At 40.3% G+C, this 21574-nt stretch overlaps 1 protein-coding gene across 1 annotated transcript in view; it reads left to right on the top strand.

Moving 5' to 3' along the window:
• Positions 1 to 468: 468 nt before the first annotated feature.
• Positions 469 to 21574, top strand: part of VSIG1 (V-set and immunoglobulin domain containing 1) — a 36177-nt gene continuing 15071 nt past the window's right edge. The window contains exons 1-2 of the mRNA XM_006075587.4: positions 469 to 688; positions 17310 to 17473. Coding sequence (XP_006075649.1) covers positions 640 to 688; positions 17310 to 17473 — 213 coding nt within the window. The 5' untranslated portion in view covers positions 469 to 639. The remainder of the gene's footprint in view (positions 689 to 17309; positions 17474 to 21574) is intronic.

The raw sequence follows: 21574 nt of genomic DNA, 5'->3' as shown, positions 1-21574 counted from the left end.
ATAAATGCTACGGGGTTTCTAACTTGGAAGACAAAAACATGCAATTCACTCTACTACTAGGGCTTCAAAAAAGTGTGATGTGTCGAGAGTTTGTTCGCATAGAAATTGGATGCTTTCTTGCGTCAACTCCCCCGTGCCCTTCCTGTGAACCCTGTCTCCTGAGAAAATCTTAGAACATTAATTTGCTAACTTAATTTGTAAAAGGTTAGTGAATCGATGCCATAAGACATTTATGGAAATATTTGAAATTAATTAACCTTGTCAACTTTTATTTATATAGGTTCTCTTCCAATTATATCTTTTCCCCTCAAGTATAACTTTTTAATAAGATTAATTTTAAACAATAAAACTTAGGAATCTGTGTACAAAGAACTTTAAGAATTTAAATATGTGGGTTTATCATTAACACAGTAGCAAATATATCAAGGAAACACGCCCCATGAAAAACATTTCAAAGAAACACACATCTGCTCTGAGAAAGGTCTGTAACCAATAAGTAAGCCCCAAGAAGCTTGTTTGCTTGGTGATGCCAGCAGATAAGCCTGGCAAACCTCGGTGTGACTGAAGAAGTCAGTTTGAGACTCAGCCTAGCCCAGGCAAGCTACTGGACCTTGACTGCGCTCAGCGAACCTCAGCACAATGGGGTTAACGTTTTGGAAGGTGTTTCTGATTCTCAACTGCCTTGCAGGTAAGGGGGAGTGGATCTCCAGCCCACCAAAGATCATTGGAAATGGAGTTTCCTTTTAAACTGAAATTGCAATTTTTTTTTTACATAGAATATTCCTCTCCTGTGCTTAAAAGGAACTATATTAGTGTGCTAAGTAAAACAATTTTCAGAAAATTTGCTTAGTAAATATGTGCTATGCTGATATTTTGGGAACCCGGGCTGTAAATAGAATTGTTTTATGTAGCTTCTGAATTAGAATCCCTCCCCCCCAAATTGCAGTATCTTTCTTTTTTTAGCTTGAAGGTTGAACAGATGAATTTACTCAGAAGCTGAAGTTTGTGCCAAGGATACTTTTTTCCCTCTGTTTTACTTGACTGTTTCCTTCAAATTCATTTTGATCAATTTGCTAAACCTGGCTGGGAGCGCCTGTCATGCTTAACTATCTAACATTTCCTAAGAATTGTACTTTTCAAAGCATAAGATGGTATTTAGGAAAATACGTGAGTAATTTATCATTGTGCACAATCTGGGTGTTTTTAGAGGTTTGAGCAAAACAAAATCATTTTTAGAGTCAAATCCTAATATTGGTAGACCCAGGAGAGATCACTAATTCAGAAAAATCCCTTGGCTAGTTTTTTCAGATACCAGATATATTTTGAATCTCTTCTTATGATAAATTAGGTCCATGGTAGAGTCAATAAAATTGTTTATCCAAGAAATGTCTTTGCAACCCCATAGACTATACAGTCCATAATACTGGAGTGGGTAGCCTTTCCCTTCTCCAGGGGATCTTCCCAACCCAGGGATCGAACCCAGCTCTCCCACATTGCAGGTGGATTCTTTACCAGCTGAGCCACAAGGGAAGCCCTAAGTAATATTTGGCAGTTATTAGAATGAGGTTTACTAAGCATATTTAACAACATAAGAAAATGTTCAAGATAAAATACTAAGTGAAAAGCAGGATATACCCGCATGCCTAGAATAAATTCTTAGAAGGTTATGTACCAAACTGTTCATGATGATTACCTCTGGCTGATGGGATTATAGATGATTTTAATCTTATTCCCCAGCCTTTTCATATTTTCTATGGTTTCTACAAAGAACACTGTATTACACTATGTTTATCATCAGAAATGTTACTTTTCAAAACTATATGATATTTAGTAATAATTCTCTAAATGTTCATTGCTAAATGTTTAAGCAGACATGTTCTGTGGAGTTACCAGAAGGCAACACTACATTTATCGAGTGATCTAGCCAGGACTTAGAGCTGGAAAAAGCTGCCTTTCTCAATTTCCATCCTGGTGGGAACATATGTTCCTATTTTCCCTTTCCTCCAAGAATATTCATTTTACACCTTAACTTTAGACAGTGAAAGTCTTTGTCCCTTTTAAAGAGATTCCAGTCATTAGCTAATTGGGTCGCCATGGGCCTTCTACAGCAGCCTCTAAAATCACACCTGTAGTCAACACCTCCCTCCCTCTCTGAGGCCTAACTCTGGCCTATGCTAGATACCATTTTGGAACAGTTACAAAAGTGGCTTCTACTATAACTAATGTAGATACAATTTTTACTGATTATAAATGTAATGTATGGTCTTTGTAGACCGTTGGAAATATGGAAACATATAAATAAGAAAATAAAAGTCACCAGAAATTTTATCAGAGATTCTGGTGAATTTCTTATTTTTTTTCCTCTTGCAAGTAAATAGTATATTACAGAATTGAGTTTATATCTTGCATACAATTTTTTTATTGTTTAAAAACTTACTTAGATGATCTCAGGATCTTACCTGTGACTTGCTGAACAAAGCCCAGAGTTACCAATAAATACTTCAGAGCCTTTGTTTTTAAGTTACTGTCTAACTGATTTTGCCGATGCATAGTGTACATATATAATCTAGCTGGCCCAACAAAATGTGGTAGTGTCAGTCTAGCAGATAGAATGGAAATATGGTACAATATATTGTTTGCAGTGCTTACATATGTATGGAAGTCAGAGAAAGAAAGAATTCAGTAAGCTATGCCTGGTATTAGTAGTATCCATCATTTGATCCAGAAATGGCTGTGAGGCAGCTGGTAGTGTTTCCATCAATGTGCAATTTGATGTGTTATCTGAACTTGTTTCCTGGTCAGGAAGAATGTCACATTTTTGGTGTTAAGCATGGTGCTTGGCACATAGTGGGCACATAGGAAATGTTTACTGAAAATTAATTACCTTCTGAAATCCTGCCATTTGTGACATGGATGGACCTTAAGGACATTATGCTAAGTGAGATAAGTCAGAGAAAGACAAACACTGTATGATCTCACTCATATGTGGAATCTGAAAAAACAGCAACCTGAATTCATGGAAACAGAGAGCATAGTGGTGGTTACCAGGGATGGTGGTTGTGGGATAATGGGGGTGATGTTGATCAAACGGTACAAACTTTCAGTTAGAAGATGAGTAAGAACTAGGGATCTAATGTACAGCATGATGACTATAATTGACAATACTGTATACTTGAAAGTTATTTAGAGAGTAGATCTTAAATATTGTCACCACAAAAAAGAAATGGTAATTATGTGATGTGATGAAAGTATTAGTTAATGCTTTGGTGGTAATCATTTTGCAATATATGTCAAATCAACACTTTGTACAGCTTAAACTTATACAATGTTATATGTAAATTATATCTGAATAAAGGTAGAAAAATAAAAGAGTGAGTTACCTTCTCAAACCCCAAACATTCAGAAATGATTTTCACATACATATATAAAATGAATTCTTCGGACAACTAAGCAAGACACATTTTTATTTTAGTGAAAGCCTTTCTATTGACTTATAAGGAAGTCAGGTATATTCCACTTCAGGAAAATAATTTTATTGAAAAAAATCTTCAAAAAGTTCAAGCATATCATTTTAGATGCTTGTAGTATAGTCACCTGTTTGAAAGATATGTTAATGTCGTTTCCATTTTCACAAGGTATGTACTATGCATTTTAATGCAGTAATATATTTGAACTTTAGTCAGATCCATAAAGTTAGTGATCACTTGATTCTTGTCTAACTCAAAAATGAAGCAATTTTACATGAAGTTGCTTGAAATTAGGAGAAGGCAATGGCACCTCACTCTGGTACTCTTTCCTGGAAAATCCCATGGACCGAGGAGCCTGGTGGGCTGCAGTCCATGGGGTCGCTAAGAGTCTGACAGGACTGAGTGACTTCACTTTCACTTTTCACTTTCATGCATTAGAGAAGGAAATGGCAACCCACTCCAGTGTTCTTGCCTGGAGAATCCCAGGGACGGCGGAGCCTGGTGGGCTGCTGTCTATGGGGTCGCACAGAGTCAGACACGACTGAAGCGACTTAGCAGCAGCAGCTTGAAATTAAATCACTTAAATTGCAACAGGTCAAATTTGTCTGTTTGGTATGTTAGAATAATAATCCCCCTGAGCAAAGAGCCTGTCACATTGTAGGCATTAAATAGATGAATGAACAATCATTACCAAAACATGAGGCATTTAAAATCTGTTTAGAGTGTTGATTAACTCAAGTGTATACACCTTGGATTATTTTCCTTTAATAGTATGCACTGATCTTTAAAAGCAGTCATACATATTTCAACCACATATGTGTTCTTTGGGTGGGGGGGGGGTGTTTTTTTTTAATTCAGCCAGGTCAGTGAGTGAAATTGCAGTCCTCAGTTTTGTTTAAATCAGGTGCTAATCTTTATTTTGCTGTATAGTCAGAGTCTTGTCAATGTATAGGTTTTTTTTTTTTCCTTCTTCAATTTTTAAATAATTTCTCAATTTAGACTAAATGAATCCAAAGAAAGGGAACATTTTTTTTCCCCTGACACACACACAATCACTTTCAGTTTAAGACTAAATTTTACTTTTCACTATCCACATGTGGCTATTCACATATAACTTAATTCAAATTAAATAAAATAAGAAATTCAGTTCTTCAGTTGCACTAGCAACATTTCAGGTGCTCCATAACTGCATGTGGGTAATGGGCTTCCCCAGGGGGTGGCTCAGACAGTAAAGAATTCGCTTGCAATGCAGGAGACTTGGGTCCGATCCCTGGGTCGGAAAGATCCCCTGAAGAAGGAAATGGTAACCCACTCCAGTATTCTTGCCTGGGAAATCCCATGGACAAAGGAGACTGGTGGACTAACACTTTCATGCCCTCAGCAGTGAAAGCGTGAAGTCCTAACTGCTGGGGTCACAAAGAGTTGAACACAACAACTGAGCAACTAACATTTTTACTTTTTCACTTTGAATGGCTACTTTTATCACGGAAAGTTCTATTGGACAGTGCTGGACTAGACAGTGATCTCAGAGGCTTAAGTAATGTTCACTAATAGAATGATGTGACATTTTAAAAAAGTTCATCTGGAAATATATAACTCTTAGCTCTGAAGTGCATTGTCATTATATTAGAGATGGACAGTTCTGAAAACTGTCTTTTCTTCATAATTTAAGGATTGATTATGGTGCTGAGTATTGGGAATCAGGGTAATAAAAATGGTCTGGAAATATTGCCTTGCCAATTGTTACATATTTATAGAACAACATGTTGTATCCTTAAAAATATTTTGTCTCACAATAGATTTGGAGGTTACTGTACTTATTCTGAGGTGATACTGTTGAGCTTTTATACATTTCATGTACATATTTATATGTGCTAAATTGCTTCAGTTGTGTCCGACTCTGTGCGCCCCTATGGACACCCAGGCTTCTCTGTCTGCCAGGCTTCTCCAGGCAAGAGTACTGGAGTGCATTGCTGTGCCCTCCTTCAAGGGATCTTCCAGACCCAGGGATAGAACCCATGACTCTTACGTCTCCTGCATTGGCAGGCTAGTTCTTTACCACTAGCGCCATATTTATATGGCTTCTATTAAAAATATGTTGAAAATATTTAAATCAGATTGTTACCAACTCCTTGATTTTCATTTGCCTCCATTCTGGTCTGTGCTATATAAATGGTTCATGGTGCATTGACATGGCACGCAGAGATTGTGTCTGTCTTGTTCATTATTATTTCGCCAGTGTTAGTGCTGTTCATGGCATAAAATAGGTGCTCAGCAGATATTAGTTGATAGGCATCACGACTTTTCCCATGGCTTGCTTTGTGTGAGAATTGTGTTTACTCTGCCTTCAGGCACTTATGTTGAGAGCAGCCCTTAGAGGCTTTTCTGTTTTGTTTTGTGTGTGTGTGTGTGTGTGTGTGTGTGTATGTTTACTTTACCTATCAAAAGTTATTACCATTACCCAATCCCATAATGGGCTTCTCTTGTGGCTCAGCTGGTAAGGAATCGACTGCAATGTGGGAGACCTGGGTTTGACCCTGGTTTGGGAAGATCCCCTGGAGAAGAGAAAGGCTTCCCACTCCAGTATTCTGGCCTGGAGAATTCTACGGACTGTGTAGTACATGGGGTTGCAAAGAGTTGGACACGACTGAGTGACTTTCACTTCACTTTATTTCAGTTCCATAGTAGATTTTGGGATGTAAACTAGAGGACAAAAATGACCGCCAAATAAATATCTTCAAAATCCCTTTTTTAGAGGAAAGTTTATGGTAACTTTAATGGCCACCAAATCCTCATTCTATCCCTTTAATTTTGGATGCTTTAAATACATTTGGAAGTCACTATTTGCACATAACCAGGGATGGATGTGCCTAACTTCCAGGAGAAAAGAAATGGGCTTTTGAGGGCAGGAGAGTCACTTAGCAATCTCCAGTGAATTTTCCATCAAAAAGAGTAGCTGCTTTCTGCACTGCAACTTTGTTTTGGGAGGAGATGTTATAGGAACCAGGAATGCATAGGAAGGAGAACATTGGGAGAAGGAAAACTGCATGGAGTCAGAAGATGCTGCATGAGTGCTTACCCTAAAATACTTCTCTCAGTTCATCAAGACATTGATGTAAACAGCCAACTCTGGGAGAGAAGCAACTGGATCAGATGACCTGGCTGTGACAGAGAACACGGCTATTGAGTCCAGGAAATTAGGGGTAATCAGTACAATAGTTTGCTTTTCTTTAAAATTTTCAAAATGTTTGTTAAATCCCTGAGTTCCTTTTGCCTGACCACTGTCACTAAGAAAAAATAAAATTAAAGTCATCTTTGGGAAGGGGGCCAGGAATTTGTCTTTCTGTACTATTTCCTCTGATCTTCCTGTCATCTTTGTATCTTCATCCTGTCCCAACCCTGAGGGTAGCTAGCGTTCTCATTCTAGCCCCGCTGCAGCATAGAGAGCATCTTTTAAACTTGACCATTCTTTAGCAACTGCCTGACAGTCATGTTCCACCCTGGAGAGCTTCTATATTCTATGCTCTGACTTTGCAATGGATAATAACCAATTATTCAAATGAGCTAATGCCTCTATAAAGTGAAAGTGAAGTCACTCAGTCATGTCCAACTCTTGGCCACCCCATGGACTGTAGCCTACCATGCTCGTCTGTCCATGGGATTTTCCAGGCAAGAGTACTGGAGTGGGTTGCCATGTCCTTCTCCAGAGGATCTTCCCAACCCAGGAATCAAACCCGGGTCCCCTGCATTGTAGGCAGACAGTTTATCGTTTGATCCACCAGGGAAGATACTATGCCTCTATAGTGTTATCCAAAGTAACATCGCCTATAACATCCCTTGGGAAAATGCTTGGATAGTACTAAGGATTTCAAGTACACTGGTAGGCTGAATTTTGGAGTAGGAGGCTCTTCGGTGTTCCTCCAAATCATATGGGCAGCAGATTATTTTGTAAGGTCAACAGTTCTCAAACATCATGGTCTCAGGCCCTTTTTACAGTCTTAAATCTTGAAGGAGATTTCTGGTTTGGACAAAATGACACAGATATGTTTCTCCTTGCTTCTCCCTGCTAAGCACAAGTATAAACCCTCCCTGGAAATAATGCAAGAGATGACCAAAGGAGAACTCAGAAAGATATTAAGAAGAAAGCAGGGCTTTCCCTGGTGGCTTAGTGATGAAGAATCTGCCTGCCAATGCAGGAGATGTGGGTTTGATCCCTGATCTGGGAAGATCCTGCATGCTGCTGAGCAACTAAGCCCGTGTGCCACAACTGTTGAGCCTGTGCTCTAGAGCCCTTGCCCCACAACAAGAGAAGCCACCGCAGTGAAGAAGCCTGCGCACTGCAGCTACAGAGTAGCCCCCTCTCTCGCCAGCTAGAGAAAAACCTACACAGCAATGAAGACCCAGCACAGCCAAAAATGAATGAATAAAAATTATTTAAAAAGAAGAAAGAAAGAAAACTTGCTTGGGACCCTGGAAACAACGGAGAGGCAGGGTGTCTTATGTCTCTTTACCCAAAGGGAACCCAGAATGAGTGGGAGTCCCTTTGACATCAGATGAGCTAAACACACCGGCAAGGGGGAATCATCAGGAGTCCCACCAACAATAGTAGACAAAAGCAATCTCCTTCCTCACTGGGCCTGAGATTCCCTACTTTCACCTAGCGATACCGAGGTGGGAGGGTGGAACAGAAAAGAGGGATGAAGTCACAGCAAGTATCTGGTTCTAGAAGGCTCTTTGTCTCTCCTCCCCCAAACAGAGACACCAGAGTAGCTGGGGTTCCAGTAGGAGTGTCTTGCCATACCTATCCCCCGCCGAGAGACACCCAGCAGCCTGACCTGGGGTAATGCTTCCACCGACTCAGGCAACAGGGTCAGCGATGTACAGAAGCCCTGCTGACTCCAGATAACCAAACAGACCAAAACAATACCACAAAGACCAAAAATTAAACTAGCATTAGAAATACAGCCCACAAAGTAGGCTGAGACCTGTGCACCGAACATAAATAAAATGGACTATCTGCTAAAATGAAAGATTTAAAATAGGAGTTTCCTAACGTAATAGACAAAATGTCTATAGGTTTTGACAAATGTATAATCACATATGTCTACCATTATATTACTGTACAGAGTATTTTCACTGTCCTAAAAATCCCTTTTGCTCCACCTATTGATGCCTTCCTCTATACCAGCACCTTTCAACCATTCATCTGTTTACTGTCTCCATAATTTTGCCTTTTCCAGAATGTCACTTAAGTTGGAATCACACAGTGTGTAGCCTTTTCAGATTGACTTCTTTAACTTAGGAATATGCATTTAAGATTTCTCCATGTCTTTTCACGGCTTGATAACTCATTGATTTTCAGCGCTGAGTAACATTGCATTGTCTGGATATACCACAGTTTTTTAATCCATTCACCTACTGAAGGACGTCTTGGTTGCTTCCAAGTTGTAGCAGTTATAAATAAATCTTCTGTAAACACCTCTGTGCATAGTTTTGTGTGTAGACATATGTTTTCAGCTTCTTTGGTTAAATATCAAGGAACACAATTGGTGGATAGTGTGGTCAGAGTATGTTTAGTTTTGTAAGAAACCACCAAACTGTCTCAAAGTGGATGTACCATTTTGCCTTTCCAACAGCAACAAATGAGAGTTTCTGTTGCTCCACATCCTCATCAGCATTGTGTGTTGTGAATTTTTAAAAATATTTTTTTTTGGCTGTGCCATGTGGCATGTGGGATCTTAGTTCCCTGACCAAGGCTCCAACCTGCACCCCATGCATTAGACGCCTGGAGTCTTAACCACTGGACTGCCAGGGAAGTACCCCCTGTAGTGTTGTTTTAATTAGCATTTCCCTGATGACATACAATGGGGATCATCTTTTCATATGCTCATTTGCCATCTATATATTACCTTTGGTGAGATGTCCCTTGATGGTACTTAGTCCATTTTTAAAATCCAGTTGTCTGCTTATTACTGAGTTTTAAGAGTTCTCTTGACAGTGTCTTTCACAGATCAGTTTCAGTTTTAATGAAGTTCAGTTTGTCAACTTTTTCTTTCATGGATCATGCCTTTGGTATTTTTTTTAATTTTATTTTATTTTTAAACTTTACATAATTGTATTAGTTTTGCCACACATCAAAATGAATCCGCCACAGGTATACCTGTGTTCCCCATCTTGAACCCTCCTCCCCCCTCCCTCCCCATACCATCCCTCTGGGTCGTCCCAGTGCACCAGCCCCAAGCATCCAGTATCGTGCATCGAACCTGGACTGGCAACTCGTTTCATACATGATATTTTACATGTTTCAATGCCATTCTCCCAAATCTTCCCACCCTCTCCCTCTCCCACAGAGTCCATAAGACTGTTCTATACATCAGTATCTCTTTTGCTGTCTCGTACACAGGGTTATTGTTACCCTCTTTCTAAATTCCATATATATGCATTAGTATACTGTATTGGTGTTTTTCTTTCTGGCTTACTTCACTCTGTATAACAGGCTCCAGTTTCATCCACCTCATTAGAACTGATTCAAATGTATTCTTTTTAATGGCTGAGTAATACTCCATTGTGTATATGTACCATAGCTTTCTTATCCATTCAACTGCTGATGGACATCTAGGTTGCTTCCATGTCCTGGCTATTATAAACAGTGCTGCGATGAACATTGGGGTACACGTGTCTCTTTCCCTTCTGGTTTCCTCAGTGTGTATGCCCAGCAATGGGATTGCTGGATCATAAGGCAGTTCTATTTCCAGTTTTTTAAGTATTGTATCTAAAGTCATCATCAAGCCCAAGGTCATCTAGATTTTCTCCAATGCTGTCTATGTTTGAGGAGTTTTTTAGTTTTGCTTTTTACATTTAGATCTGTGATCCATTTTGAGATAATTTTGTGAAATGTGTAAGATCTATGTATAGATTATTATTATTTTGCCCATGGACATCCATTGTTCCAGCACCATTTGTTGAGATTTTCTTTCCTCCATTGTGTTGCCTTTGCTCCTTTGTCAAAGATCAGTTGACTACATTTATGTGAGTCTGTTTCTAGCCTCTCTATTCTGGTCCATTGATCTATTTGTCTAGTCCTTCATCAGTACTACATGGTCTTGATTACTGTAGCTTTATAGGAAGTCTTAAAGTTGGTAATATCAGTCCTCCAACTTTGTTCTTCTCCTTTAGTATTTTGTGTTGATTATTCTGGGTCTTCTGTCTCTCCATATAAACTTTGGAGTAACTTAGTTGATATCCACATGATAACTTGTTGGGATTTTGATTGGGATTACACTGAGTCTATAGATCAAGTTGGAGAAGGCAATGGCAACCCACTCCAGTACTCTTGCCTGGAAAATCCCATGGGTGGAGGAGCCTGGTAGGCTGCAGTCCATGGGGTCGCTAGGAGTCGGACACGACTGAGTGACTTCACTTTCACTTTTCACTTTCATGCACTGGAGAAGGAAATGGCAACCCACTCCAGTGTTCTTGCGTGGAGAATCCCAGGGACGGGGCAGCCTGGTGGGCTGCCATCTCTGGGGTCGCACAGAGTCGGACACGACTGAAGCGACTTGGCAGCAGCATAGATCAAGTTGGGAAGAACTGACATCTTGACAATATTGTCTTCCTATCCTTAGACCTGAAATGTCTCTCCATTTAGTAATTCTTCTTTTATTTCTTCCCTCAGAGTTTTTTAGTTTTCGTCATATAGATCTTGTACATATTTTGTTAGACTTAAGTATTTTATTTAAATTTTGTGTATTTTATATAAATGGTTGTGTGTTCTTTTATTTTAATTTTATTGGAGCATAGTTGATTTACAATGTTGTGTTAGTTTCAGGTGTATGGCAAAGTGATTCAGTTACAAATACACATATATTCATTCTTTTTCAGATTATTTTCTCATATAGATTATCCAATAATATTGAATAGAGTTCCCTGTGCTATAGAGAAGGTCCTTTTTGGTTATCTGTCTTACGTACAGTAGTGTGTGTGTGTTCATTCCATGCTCCTAATTTATCCCATTGTGTTTTTAATTTCAAATTCTACTTGTTCATTGCTAGTATACAGGAAAGCAATAAAGTTTTGTACATTAACCTTGTATCTTGAAACTTTCTTATAATCACTTACTAGTTCTAGGAGTTTTTTTGCTGATTCTTTTGGATTTTTTGCATAAGCAGCATGTCATCTGTCATTTCTCACAATCCATATACCTTTTATTTCCTTTTTGTGTCTTATTGCATCAGCTAGGACTTCCAGTATAAGACTCATAAGGAGTGATGAGAGGGATATCCTTGCCTTGTTCCTGATCTTAGTAGGAAAGCTTCTAGTTTTTTACCATTATGTATGATATTAGCTGTAGGAATTTTGTAGCTGTTCTACATCAGATTGAATAAGTCCTCTATTCTTAGTTTATTGAGAGTCTTTATCATGAATACATGTTAGACTTTGTCAAATGATTTCTCTGCATATATTGATATGATCATGTGATTTTTTTTTTCTTTAGCCTATTTCTGTGATAATGAATTGATTTTCAAGTGTTGAACCAGGCTTGCATGCTTGGTATAAATCACACTTGGTCTTGGTGTAGAAATTCTTTTTACTTATTGTTGGATTTGATTTGCTAATATTTTGTTGAGGATTTTTGCATCTGTATTCATAAGACATATTGCTCTATTGTTTTCTTGTAATATTTTTCTGGTTTTAGTATTAGGGCGATGTTGGATCTTAGGATGAGTTAGGAAGCATTCCCTTTGTTCTGTTTTCTAAAGGAGATTGTAGACAGTTGATACAGTTTCTTCCTTAAATAATTTGGTAGAATTCACCAGTGAACCCATCTGAACCTGGTGCTTTCTATATTGGAAAGTTTTTAATTATTGATTCAATTTCTTTCATAGATACAGAATAGACATAGGCCTATTCCAATTGTCTACTTTTTGTGTGAGTTTTGGCAGATTGTGTCTTTCAAGAAATTGAGCCATTTAATCTAGGTTGTCAAATTTGTGGGCATAGGTTTGTTCCTGGTATTCTTTTATTAATCCTTTTAATGTCCATGGTATCTGCAGTGGTGGCCCCTATTTTATTAGTAACTATATACTTTGTATTTTTTTCTTAGTTAGCCTAAGTAGAGCCTTATCAATTTCCTTTATCTTTTCAGATAACCAGTTTTGGTTTCATTGGTTTTGTCCATTTATTTCCTGTTTTCAGTTTCATTGATTTCTACTCTAATTTTCATTATTTCTTTTCTTCTGCTTACTTTGAATTTAATATACTCCTAAAATTTTTTTTAAATTTTATGTAAATATAGTTGATTTACAATGTATTAATTTCTGCTGTACAGCAAAGTTATTCAGTTATACATATATATGCTTTTTCATATTCTTTTCCATTATGGGTTATCACTGGATACTGAGTATAGCTCCCTGTGCTATACAGTAGGACCTTATTGTTTATTACTCTTCTTTTTCTAGTTTCCTAAGGAACAAGCTCAGATGATTGATTTTAGAGCTTTCACATTCAGTGTTGTAAATCTTCCTCTAAGCACTGTTTTGGCAGCATATCATAAATTTTGATAAGTTGTATTTTCATTTTCATCTAGTTAAAAAATATTTAAAAATTTCTCCTGAGATTTTTTCTTTGACCCATATGTTATTTAGAAGCATGTTGTTTAATCTCCTAGTATTTTGGGACTTTCAAGTAATCTTTTCTGTATTGATTTCTGCTTTATTTTCATTGTGGTCTGAGAGCAGATAGTGTTTGATTTCTGTTCTTTTAAAATTGTTAAGGTTTGCTTTATGGCCCAGAATGTGGTCTGTCTTGGTAAGTTTTCACAGTGTTTTTTAAAATTAATTAATTAATTTTAATTGGAGGCTAATTACTTTACAATATTGTGGTGGTTTTTGCCATACATCTACATGAATCAGCCATGGGTGTACATGTGTTCCCACCATCCTGAACCCCCCTTCCTCCTCCCTGCCCACCCCATCCCTCCGGATTGTCCCAGAGCACCAGCTTTGGGTACCCTGCTTCATGCATAAAATTTGAACTGGTCATCTATTTTACATATGGTAATATACATGTTTTGTTTCAATGCTATTCTCAAAGTACATCTCTTTGTACAGGTGGGCTTCCCAGGTGGTGCTTGTGGTAGAGAACCCACCTGCCAATACAGGAGACATAAGAGATGTAGGTTTGATCTCTGGGTAGAAAAGATCCCCTGGAGGATAGCATGGCAACACACTCCAGTATTCTTGCCTGGAAAATCCTATGGACAGAGGACTCTGATGGGATACAGTCCACAGGGTCACAAAGAGTCGGACACAATTGAAGCAACTTGGCACTCATGCACACACGCTTTTTGTATAGAACACTCTACCCCAAAAGAGCAGAATGCACTTTTTTACCCAAGCACCCACAGAATACTTAGCAAGATCCACCATAGGCATGGCCATATAACAGACCTCAGCAACTTTAAAACATTTGAAATTAAACAGTTTATTTTCTGAGTGCAGTGGAAATAAACTTTAAACAAGGAACAGAAAGAAAACAGGACAGTCTCTAAATACGTGAAGATCATACAGCACACTTCTAAATAATCTGTGGATCAATGAGAAAGTCTCAAAGGAAATTTTTTAAAATATATATAGAACTGAGTGAAAATTTAAATATAAAATACAGACAAATGCAACATGCAGCTAAAGCAGTACTGAGAGAGAAATTTATAAAACTAAATGCTTAGATTTGAAATGAAGAAAAGTCTCAAGTGAATTATTGAAAGTTTTACATCAAGAAACTGGAAAAAAAAGAATAAAATAAACCCAAAACAAGCAGAAGGAAGGAAACAATCAAGAGCTGAAATAAATGGAATTTAAATAGGAAAACTGTCAGTTCAGTTCAGTCCCTCAGTCGTGTCCGACTCTTTGCGACCCCATGAATCACAGCACGCCAGGCCTCCCTGTCCATCACCAATTCCCAGAGTTCATCCATGGAGATGGTCTTGATCCCTGTCTCCTGTACAATGTCACGAACCTCTGTCCATAGTTCATCAGGCACTCTATCAGATCTAGTCCCTTAAATCTATTTCTCACTTCCACTGTATAATCATAAGGGATTTGATTTAGGTCATACCTGAATGTCTACTGGTTTTCCCTACTTTCTTCAATTTAAGTCTGAATTTGGCAATAAGGAGTTCATGGTCTGAGTCACAGTCGGCTCCCGGTCTTGTTTTTGCTGACTGTATAGAGCTTCATCATCTTTGGCTGCAAAGAATATAATCAATCTGATTTCGGTGTTGACCATCTGGTGATGTCCATGTGTAGAGTCTTCTCTTGTGTTGTTGGAAGAGGGTGTTTGCTATGACCAGTGCATTCTCTTGGCAAAACTCTATTAGCCTTTGCCCTGCTTTGTTTCGTACTCCAGTGCCAGATTTGCCTGTTACTCCAGGTATTTCTTGACTTCCTACTTTTGCATTCCAGTCCCCTATAATGAAAAGGACATCTTTTGGGGGTGTTAGTTCTAAAAGGTCTTGTATGTCTTCATAGAACCGTTCAGCTTCTTCAGCGTTACTGGTCGGGGCATAGACTTGGATTACTGTGATATTGAATGGTTTGCCTTGGAAATGAACAGAGATCATTCTGTCATTTTTGAGATTGCATCTAAGTACTGCATTTTGGACTCTTTTGTTGACCATGATGGCTACTTCATTTCTTCTAAGGGATTCCTGCCCACAGTAGTAGATATATTGGTCATCTGACTTAAATTCACCCATTGCAGTCCATTTTAGTTCGCTGATGCCTAGAATGTCTATGTTCACTCTGGCCATCTCCTGTTTGACCATTTCCAATTTGCCTTGATTCATGGACCTGACATTCCAGGTTCCTATGCAATATTGCTCTTTACAGCATCGGACCTTGCTTCTATCACCAGTCACATCCACAACTGGGTGTTGTTTTTGCTTTGACTCCATCCCTTCATTCTTTCTGGAGTTATTTCTCCACTGATCTCCAGGAGCATATTGGGCACCTACCGACCTGGGGAGTTCCTCTTCCAGTATCCTATCATTTTGCCTTTACATACTGTTCATGGGGTTCTCAAGGCAGGAATACTGAAGTGGTTTGCCATTCCCTTCTCCAGTGGACCACATTCTGTCAGACCTGTCCACTGTGATCCGCACATCTTGGGTGGCCCCACATGGCATGGCTTAGTTTCATTGAGTTAGACAAGGCTGTGGTCTGTGTGATCAGATTGGCTAGTTTTCTGTGATTATGGTTTCAGTGTGTCTGCCCTCTGATGCCCTCTCGCAACACCTACTGTCTTACTTGAGTTTCTCTTACCTTGGACGTGGGGTATCTCTTCACGGCTGCTCCTTACCTTGACGAGGGTTATCTCCTCATGGCTGCCCCTCCTGACCTTGAACCTGGAGTAGCTTCTCTTGGCCCTCCTGTACCCATGCAGCCACTGCTCCTTGGACGCGGGGTAGCAGCTCCTCTCAGCTGTCACCCCTGATCTTGCCCCTGACCCATAGCTCCTCTAGGCCACTCCTGCACCATCGCAGCCTGGCACTCTTAGCTGTGATGGACCACACAGAAGCGTGGCCGAGAGGAGCTACTCCTTATCTCGCACCTATAACCCCCTATAGTTATAGGAAAACTATAGAGAAAATTAAATGAAATAAAGTCTGTTTTTTTGAAAAAAGTTGATAAACCTCTGACAAGATTGGTAAAAATAAAAAGAGATAAGACACAAATTGTCAATATCAGAAATGAAATATGGGGTATCACTATATATCCTGCAGTCATTAAAAATACAATAAGGGAATACTATAAGGAACTTTATTCACTATTTGATGACTTAGAAGAAATGGATCAATTCCTCAAAAACAACAAAGTACTAAAACTCACTCAATATAAGATGTATTGTCTATCTCTATAATCATTAAGGAAATTGAATTCATAATTTAAAAACCTCCTGGAAAAGAAATCTCCAGGCCTAGATACTTTCACTGTACAATTCTACCAAATGTTTAAAAAATAATTAACAATTTTATACAATTTTTTTCCAAAAAATAGAAGAAGAGGAGGGAACATCTCAAACTTGTTTTTGAGACTAGTATTAACCTGATACAAAAACCAGACAAAGACATACAAAAATATTATGAACATAATTTTGATCTTGTGCCTGCGTTAAGTTCCTCAGTTGTGTCTGACTTTGCGACCCCATGGACTGCCAGGCTCTTCTGTCCATGGAATTTTCCAGGAAAGAACACTGGAGTGGGTTGTCATTTCCTCCTCCAGGGGATCTTCCCAACCCAGGGGTCAAACCTGCATCTCCTGCATTGGCAAGTGGATTCTTTTCCACTGTGGATCTTGTAGCCTCCCTAAAATGGTCTTAGGGCTAGGATAACCAACTCATTTAGTTTTCTTGGGACTTTCCTGGTTTAAGCACCAAAAAGTCCTAGCAAAACCAGCATTGCTTGCTCAAGACTTGCCTGGTTTTAAAACTGAACATGCCACATCCAAGGAACTTCATCAGCCCTGGGCCAGCTGCATTGGTTGTTCTCAATATTCATGGACTTTTTGGGTCTCTGGACAACACTTTAAGAACTTCCATGTCAGGCCATACTCACACAGAAGAAATTCTCAGTTCAGTATTGTTAACTCACTACTACATAGGAGTTGAAGATCTTCACACTGTAATTAGTTAGAAATTCTCCTACCCCATGCCAGTTGCTTGCTTGACTTTCAGACATGGTTAATTCTACATTCTCCTCAAGATGTCATTGAAAGTGCTTTGTAATGAAAAAATATCACCAGAATGTGAAGGTGTACCATTGTTTTTATATGATTATCTTTTCAGGTCAAGTTAATGGAGTGCAAGTGACCATCCCAGACAGTTTTGTGAATGTGACTGTTGGATCTGATGTCACTCTCATCTGCACCTACACCACCACTGTGGCCTCACTGAACAAGCTCTCCATTCAGTGGACATTCTTCCATAAGGAGGCGTCACAACCAGTTTCTGTAAGAACTTTTTCCCCATGAACTGTTCCCCTTCAGTAGTTCTGACATAAACCGTTGGGGTCAGTGTGTGAAGAAGGAATGGTAAGCCAGTGGCAACAGGAACAGAGCCGCAGATACTAGAAGTTTGGAGATAGCTGTTTAGGGAAGATCGTCATCTAAGTGACAGCCTTTGTTTTCTACTCATATTTAGTTATGGCCTGTGACCTCCATTCTGTGTAGGTCAGCATCAAGTATATCATGTATTCTAGAGTAGGCAGGAAGGGTCTTTCTTAGGTGAAATGAGCAGTAGTTCTCAAAGGGCTTCTCCCCCCTCCAGATCTCTCCCTGTTATTTTCAGAAAACCCTAGTTCAAATATGTGTCCTAGTTGATGTGCAGATCTCTGTGAAACTTAATATCTGGACACTGCTTGTCGAGTGAGCTAGCTCATTGTGCCAGACTGAGTCCTAATAGAATGAGACTCTCTACATGGGTGGGTAAGGGCAGAGTAGTAATGAACCCTGGGGAATCAGAGGCAGTTGGAGGCTAGAGGATAAGGGACTGGAAGGGAGGCTAGGGTCTGGGTAAGAGGTAACTGGGGGAGGGTGGATGAAAGTCAGAGGAGGATGATTCTACTTGCAAGTTGCCTATTCCTAGATTTTTTTTCATCTGGCCTTAAGGGTAATTCCTTCTTTAAATCAGTCTAAAGACTAAAATGAATATACTCAAAAGTGTGTGGTTTATGTGTGTGTGTTGGGGGAGGGGGCATATGTGTGCACATTTATGGTTGTGAGTGTGCAAGCATACATGCTAATACATATCCCTGGAGGGGAAAAAATCTGTAGCTTTCATCACATTTTTAAAAGGATGTATGATCCAAAACAAGGAGTTCAGAGAAGAGACAAATCAGTGTGGTTTGGATATAGCTGAGTTGGGCCTTGAAGGAAAGCAAGGGTGGTGATGATAGAAGATAGGGAGAGAAGGAAGTTGAGAGGGCTGGAGGAGGCCCAAGGGTGGAGGTGGAGAAGAAGGAGCGCCAGCGTCACTTCAGCCATCACTGAGCTTTTGGAGGTGCTGACTCCTCTTGGTACCAAAGGTCCCGAACATTTGTTCAGCAGGAAACATTGTTCAAGAGGAGACTCTATCAGTGCCGCCCTCTAGTCAAAGTTCAACAGTTTTGTTCAGTACTGGTTACCTTAGACAGGCTTCCCTGGTGGCTCAGATGGTAAACAGCCTGCCTGCGATACAGGAGACCTGGGTTTGATCCCTGGGTCGAGAAGATCCCCTGGAGAAGGGAATGGAAACACACTACAGTATTCTTGCCTGGAGAATTCTGTGGACAGAGGAGCCTTATGGGCTACAGTCCATGGGGTCACACAAGTATTTGAATCACTCTGTGCTTCTCTTCAAACTATGGTAGAACAGTAATATTCTTCTACATGGGCAGTATACCTTGTAGCATTCAGTCCTCAGATCCACCCACTTCTGCTCAAACACAGCACAGCCCATGCCTCAATATTGAGAAAAAGGCAGTCAGTCAGTGTCTAAAACTGGTGCATGTAAGAGATGCTTGGGGAAGATGTAGTTGGACCTCTCAGGCAGTAACACCTGTACCATTGGACCCACTCATTGTTTGGAGTCTCTAGGCTAGTGGCACCAGATTTTCAAAGTGGGATAGGAGGGTCAGAGTTTGGTAATAGTTGAGATCAGCACAAGCCCCTGGCAGAGGTGAGACAGTCTTTTTTTTTGGCTGTGATGAGTCTTCGTTGCTGTATGGGCCTTTTCCCTAGTTGCAATGAGCAGGGGCTACTCTTCGTTGCAGTATGCAGGCTTCTTGCAGTGGCTTCTCTTGTTGTGGAGCGTGGGCTCTAGGGTGTGAGGGCTTCAGTAGCTGCAGTGCGTGGGCTCCATAGTTGCAGCTTCTGGGCTCTAGAGTACAGGCTCAATAACTGTGGTGCACAGGCATAGTTGCTCCACAGTATGTGGGATCTTCCCAGATCAGGGATCCATCCCATGTCTCTTGCATTGGGAGGCAGATTCTTTACCACTGAGCCACCAGGGAAGCCTTGAGACAGTCTTGAGTTTGCTTTCTCATGCCTATGTCTGGAATTCCTTTCATCTTCCTCTAAAAGTTTCAGGCTCTATTGCTGCCTTGAGCAGGGCAGTGGTCAACTCTTGCAATAAGCTCATCTTCTGCTCCCCCAAGATCATTGTATTAAAGGAGCAGTTGACTCCAAGACCTATTACTTCTCAGTACCCAGGGGAGAATATTATCTGCTAGGGACTACCCCCTCCATGGGGTTCCTTTGTGAATAGAGGCTATGGAAGTATTCCATAAGTCTTCTGACCAGGTGCCAGGATATTCGTTTGTTGTTTGTTGTTGTTCAGTCACTAAGTTGTGTCCAACTCTTTGCGACCCCATGGACTGCAGCATGCCAGGCTTCCCTGTCATTCACTATCTCCCAGAGTTTGCTCAAACTCATGTCCGTTGAGTCGGTGATGCCATCCAACCATCTTGTCCTCTGCCACCCCCTTCTCCTCCTGCCCTCAGTCTTTCCCAGCATCAGTGTCTTTTCCAATGAGTTGACTTTTCGCATCAGGTGGCCAAAGGATATTCATTAGCATGGTCTTTCTTTTAGAGAAGCCCTCCTTTCAGAAGACATGGACAGATTCAGATAGTCAGTTCCTCAGCAAGAGTCACAGCTGAAGACTCTAGACCCCAGAACAGGCAGGCTAGCTTGGAAGTTTTGGTTCCCTTATTATGAATGGCTGCCTCTTCATTCAGCTAGTCACTGGAAAAATTATTAATACAGGGACCTCACCTGCCCATGAAGGACAGGCATGGAACCTACTTAGCATGAGTCTCTCAAACAACACATACTCATCTAGGATAGCCACAGTGGAAGAAACCCTGTGCCATCTTCGTCTCTCTAACACCCGTATAATGTGAACAACTTCTTTCTAGAACCTAGTATCATTGTACTCCATGGCTGCTTAGATTCTTCTAGCTTGGCCTCTACAGATAGTATTATATCCAATGCTTTTCAAATATTGGTGAAGTGAGGGTGCTTAATCTCCTTAGGAGCACATTTGAAAATGAGCAAACTGTTGGTCTAATTGTTATAAATGGGAGTCACTACTGATGCTTAGTAGATGGTGTCTAGAGAGACCCACACAGGAAAGAATCACCTGCCCAAATGCCAGTGTGGCTCCCAATGAGAAATATTCCAGCTTCTTCCCTTCCCAGCACCCCTCCCAATCAAATTTTTTCTTTTCAGTGTCCCATTTCCTCAGATGTCTATTAATACTAAATCTGATAAATTAATGTAATGCTAAGGTGTTAAGGACTGGTGACCATTTACTTTGTTCTCTCTTACAAAAAACCATTTGAACAGAAACCTTCCGTGACTTACAGAAGCAGTTCAATTGGTGGGTGTCTCAGGCACATGGCAGGCTGGGAAGGGAGTGGTTTGGAACAGGCAAGCCTTCCTTTTGGTGTTATATTCCTTCCATGTGCAATCCCAGCCTCCTTAAGTAGTCTAGAGAAAATTCTAGGGTTGAGACCATCATTACTCTACATTCCTCTTCTCCTATGCTTAGTGCCTTTATGAGCAGAGCAGAAAAGGAAGAAGCTGGAAGGGAAAGAATGGATGGTTTGCTGTGGACTTGCACATTTCCAAAAGGAACCCACAAAAGCAGCTCTGGAAGCTAAAGGCATTTATTAGCTCAGACTCAGACTCAAACAGAAAGCAGACTGAATTCTTTCAACCCTTCTTGTTCATATTCCAACTTCTAGTTAGAGAGCAGTGTCACAAAGCTGAGGGGAAAATTCTTTTTGGGCAAATCTGGCTCCCAGCTGCACAGCCTTATGTGACTAGGAGCTTGGCACAGGAGGAAGACAAAGGCTGTTATTGCAGCTGGCATCCATCGAAGGCATCATGTGGTGAACCCACTCGGCATGGGAAACATCATGCCAATGAATAGCCGTGATTGGAAGGAGAACGTTTGGGCTGGAGAAGGTGATGGAATGGCCCCAAAAGGGTAGGGTGGCCTGGAAGTCATCTTCCTGGTCCAAGGCAGGCGTGTGAGTGCCATGTTCATGGATTCAAGGGACTTGGGAGGTC

Source organism: Bubalus bubalis, chromosome X (genome assembly GCF_019923935.1).
Source record: "Bubalus bubalis isolate 160015118507 breed Murrah chromosome X, NDDB_SH_1, whole genome shotgun sequence".
NCBI lineage: Eukaryota > Metazoa > Chordata > Mammalia > Artiodactyla > Bovidae > Bubalus > Bubalus bubalis.
Note: the sequence above shows the minus strand (reverse complement) of the source record. Positions and strands in the feature narration are given on the sequence as shown.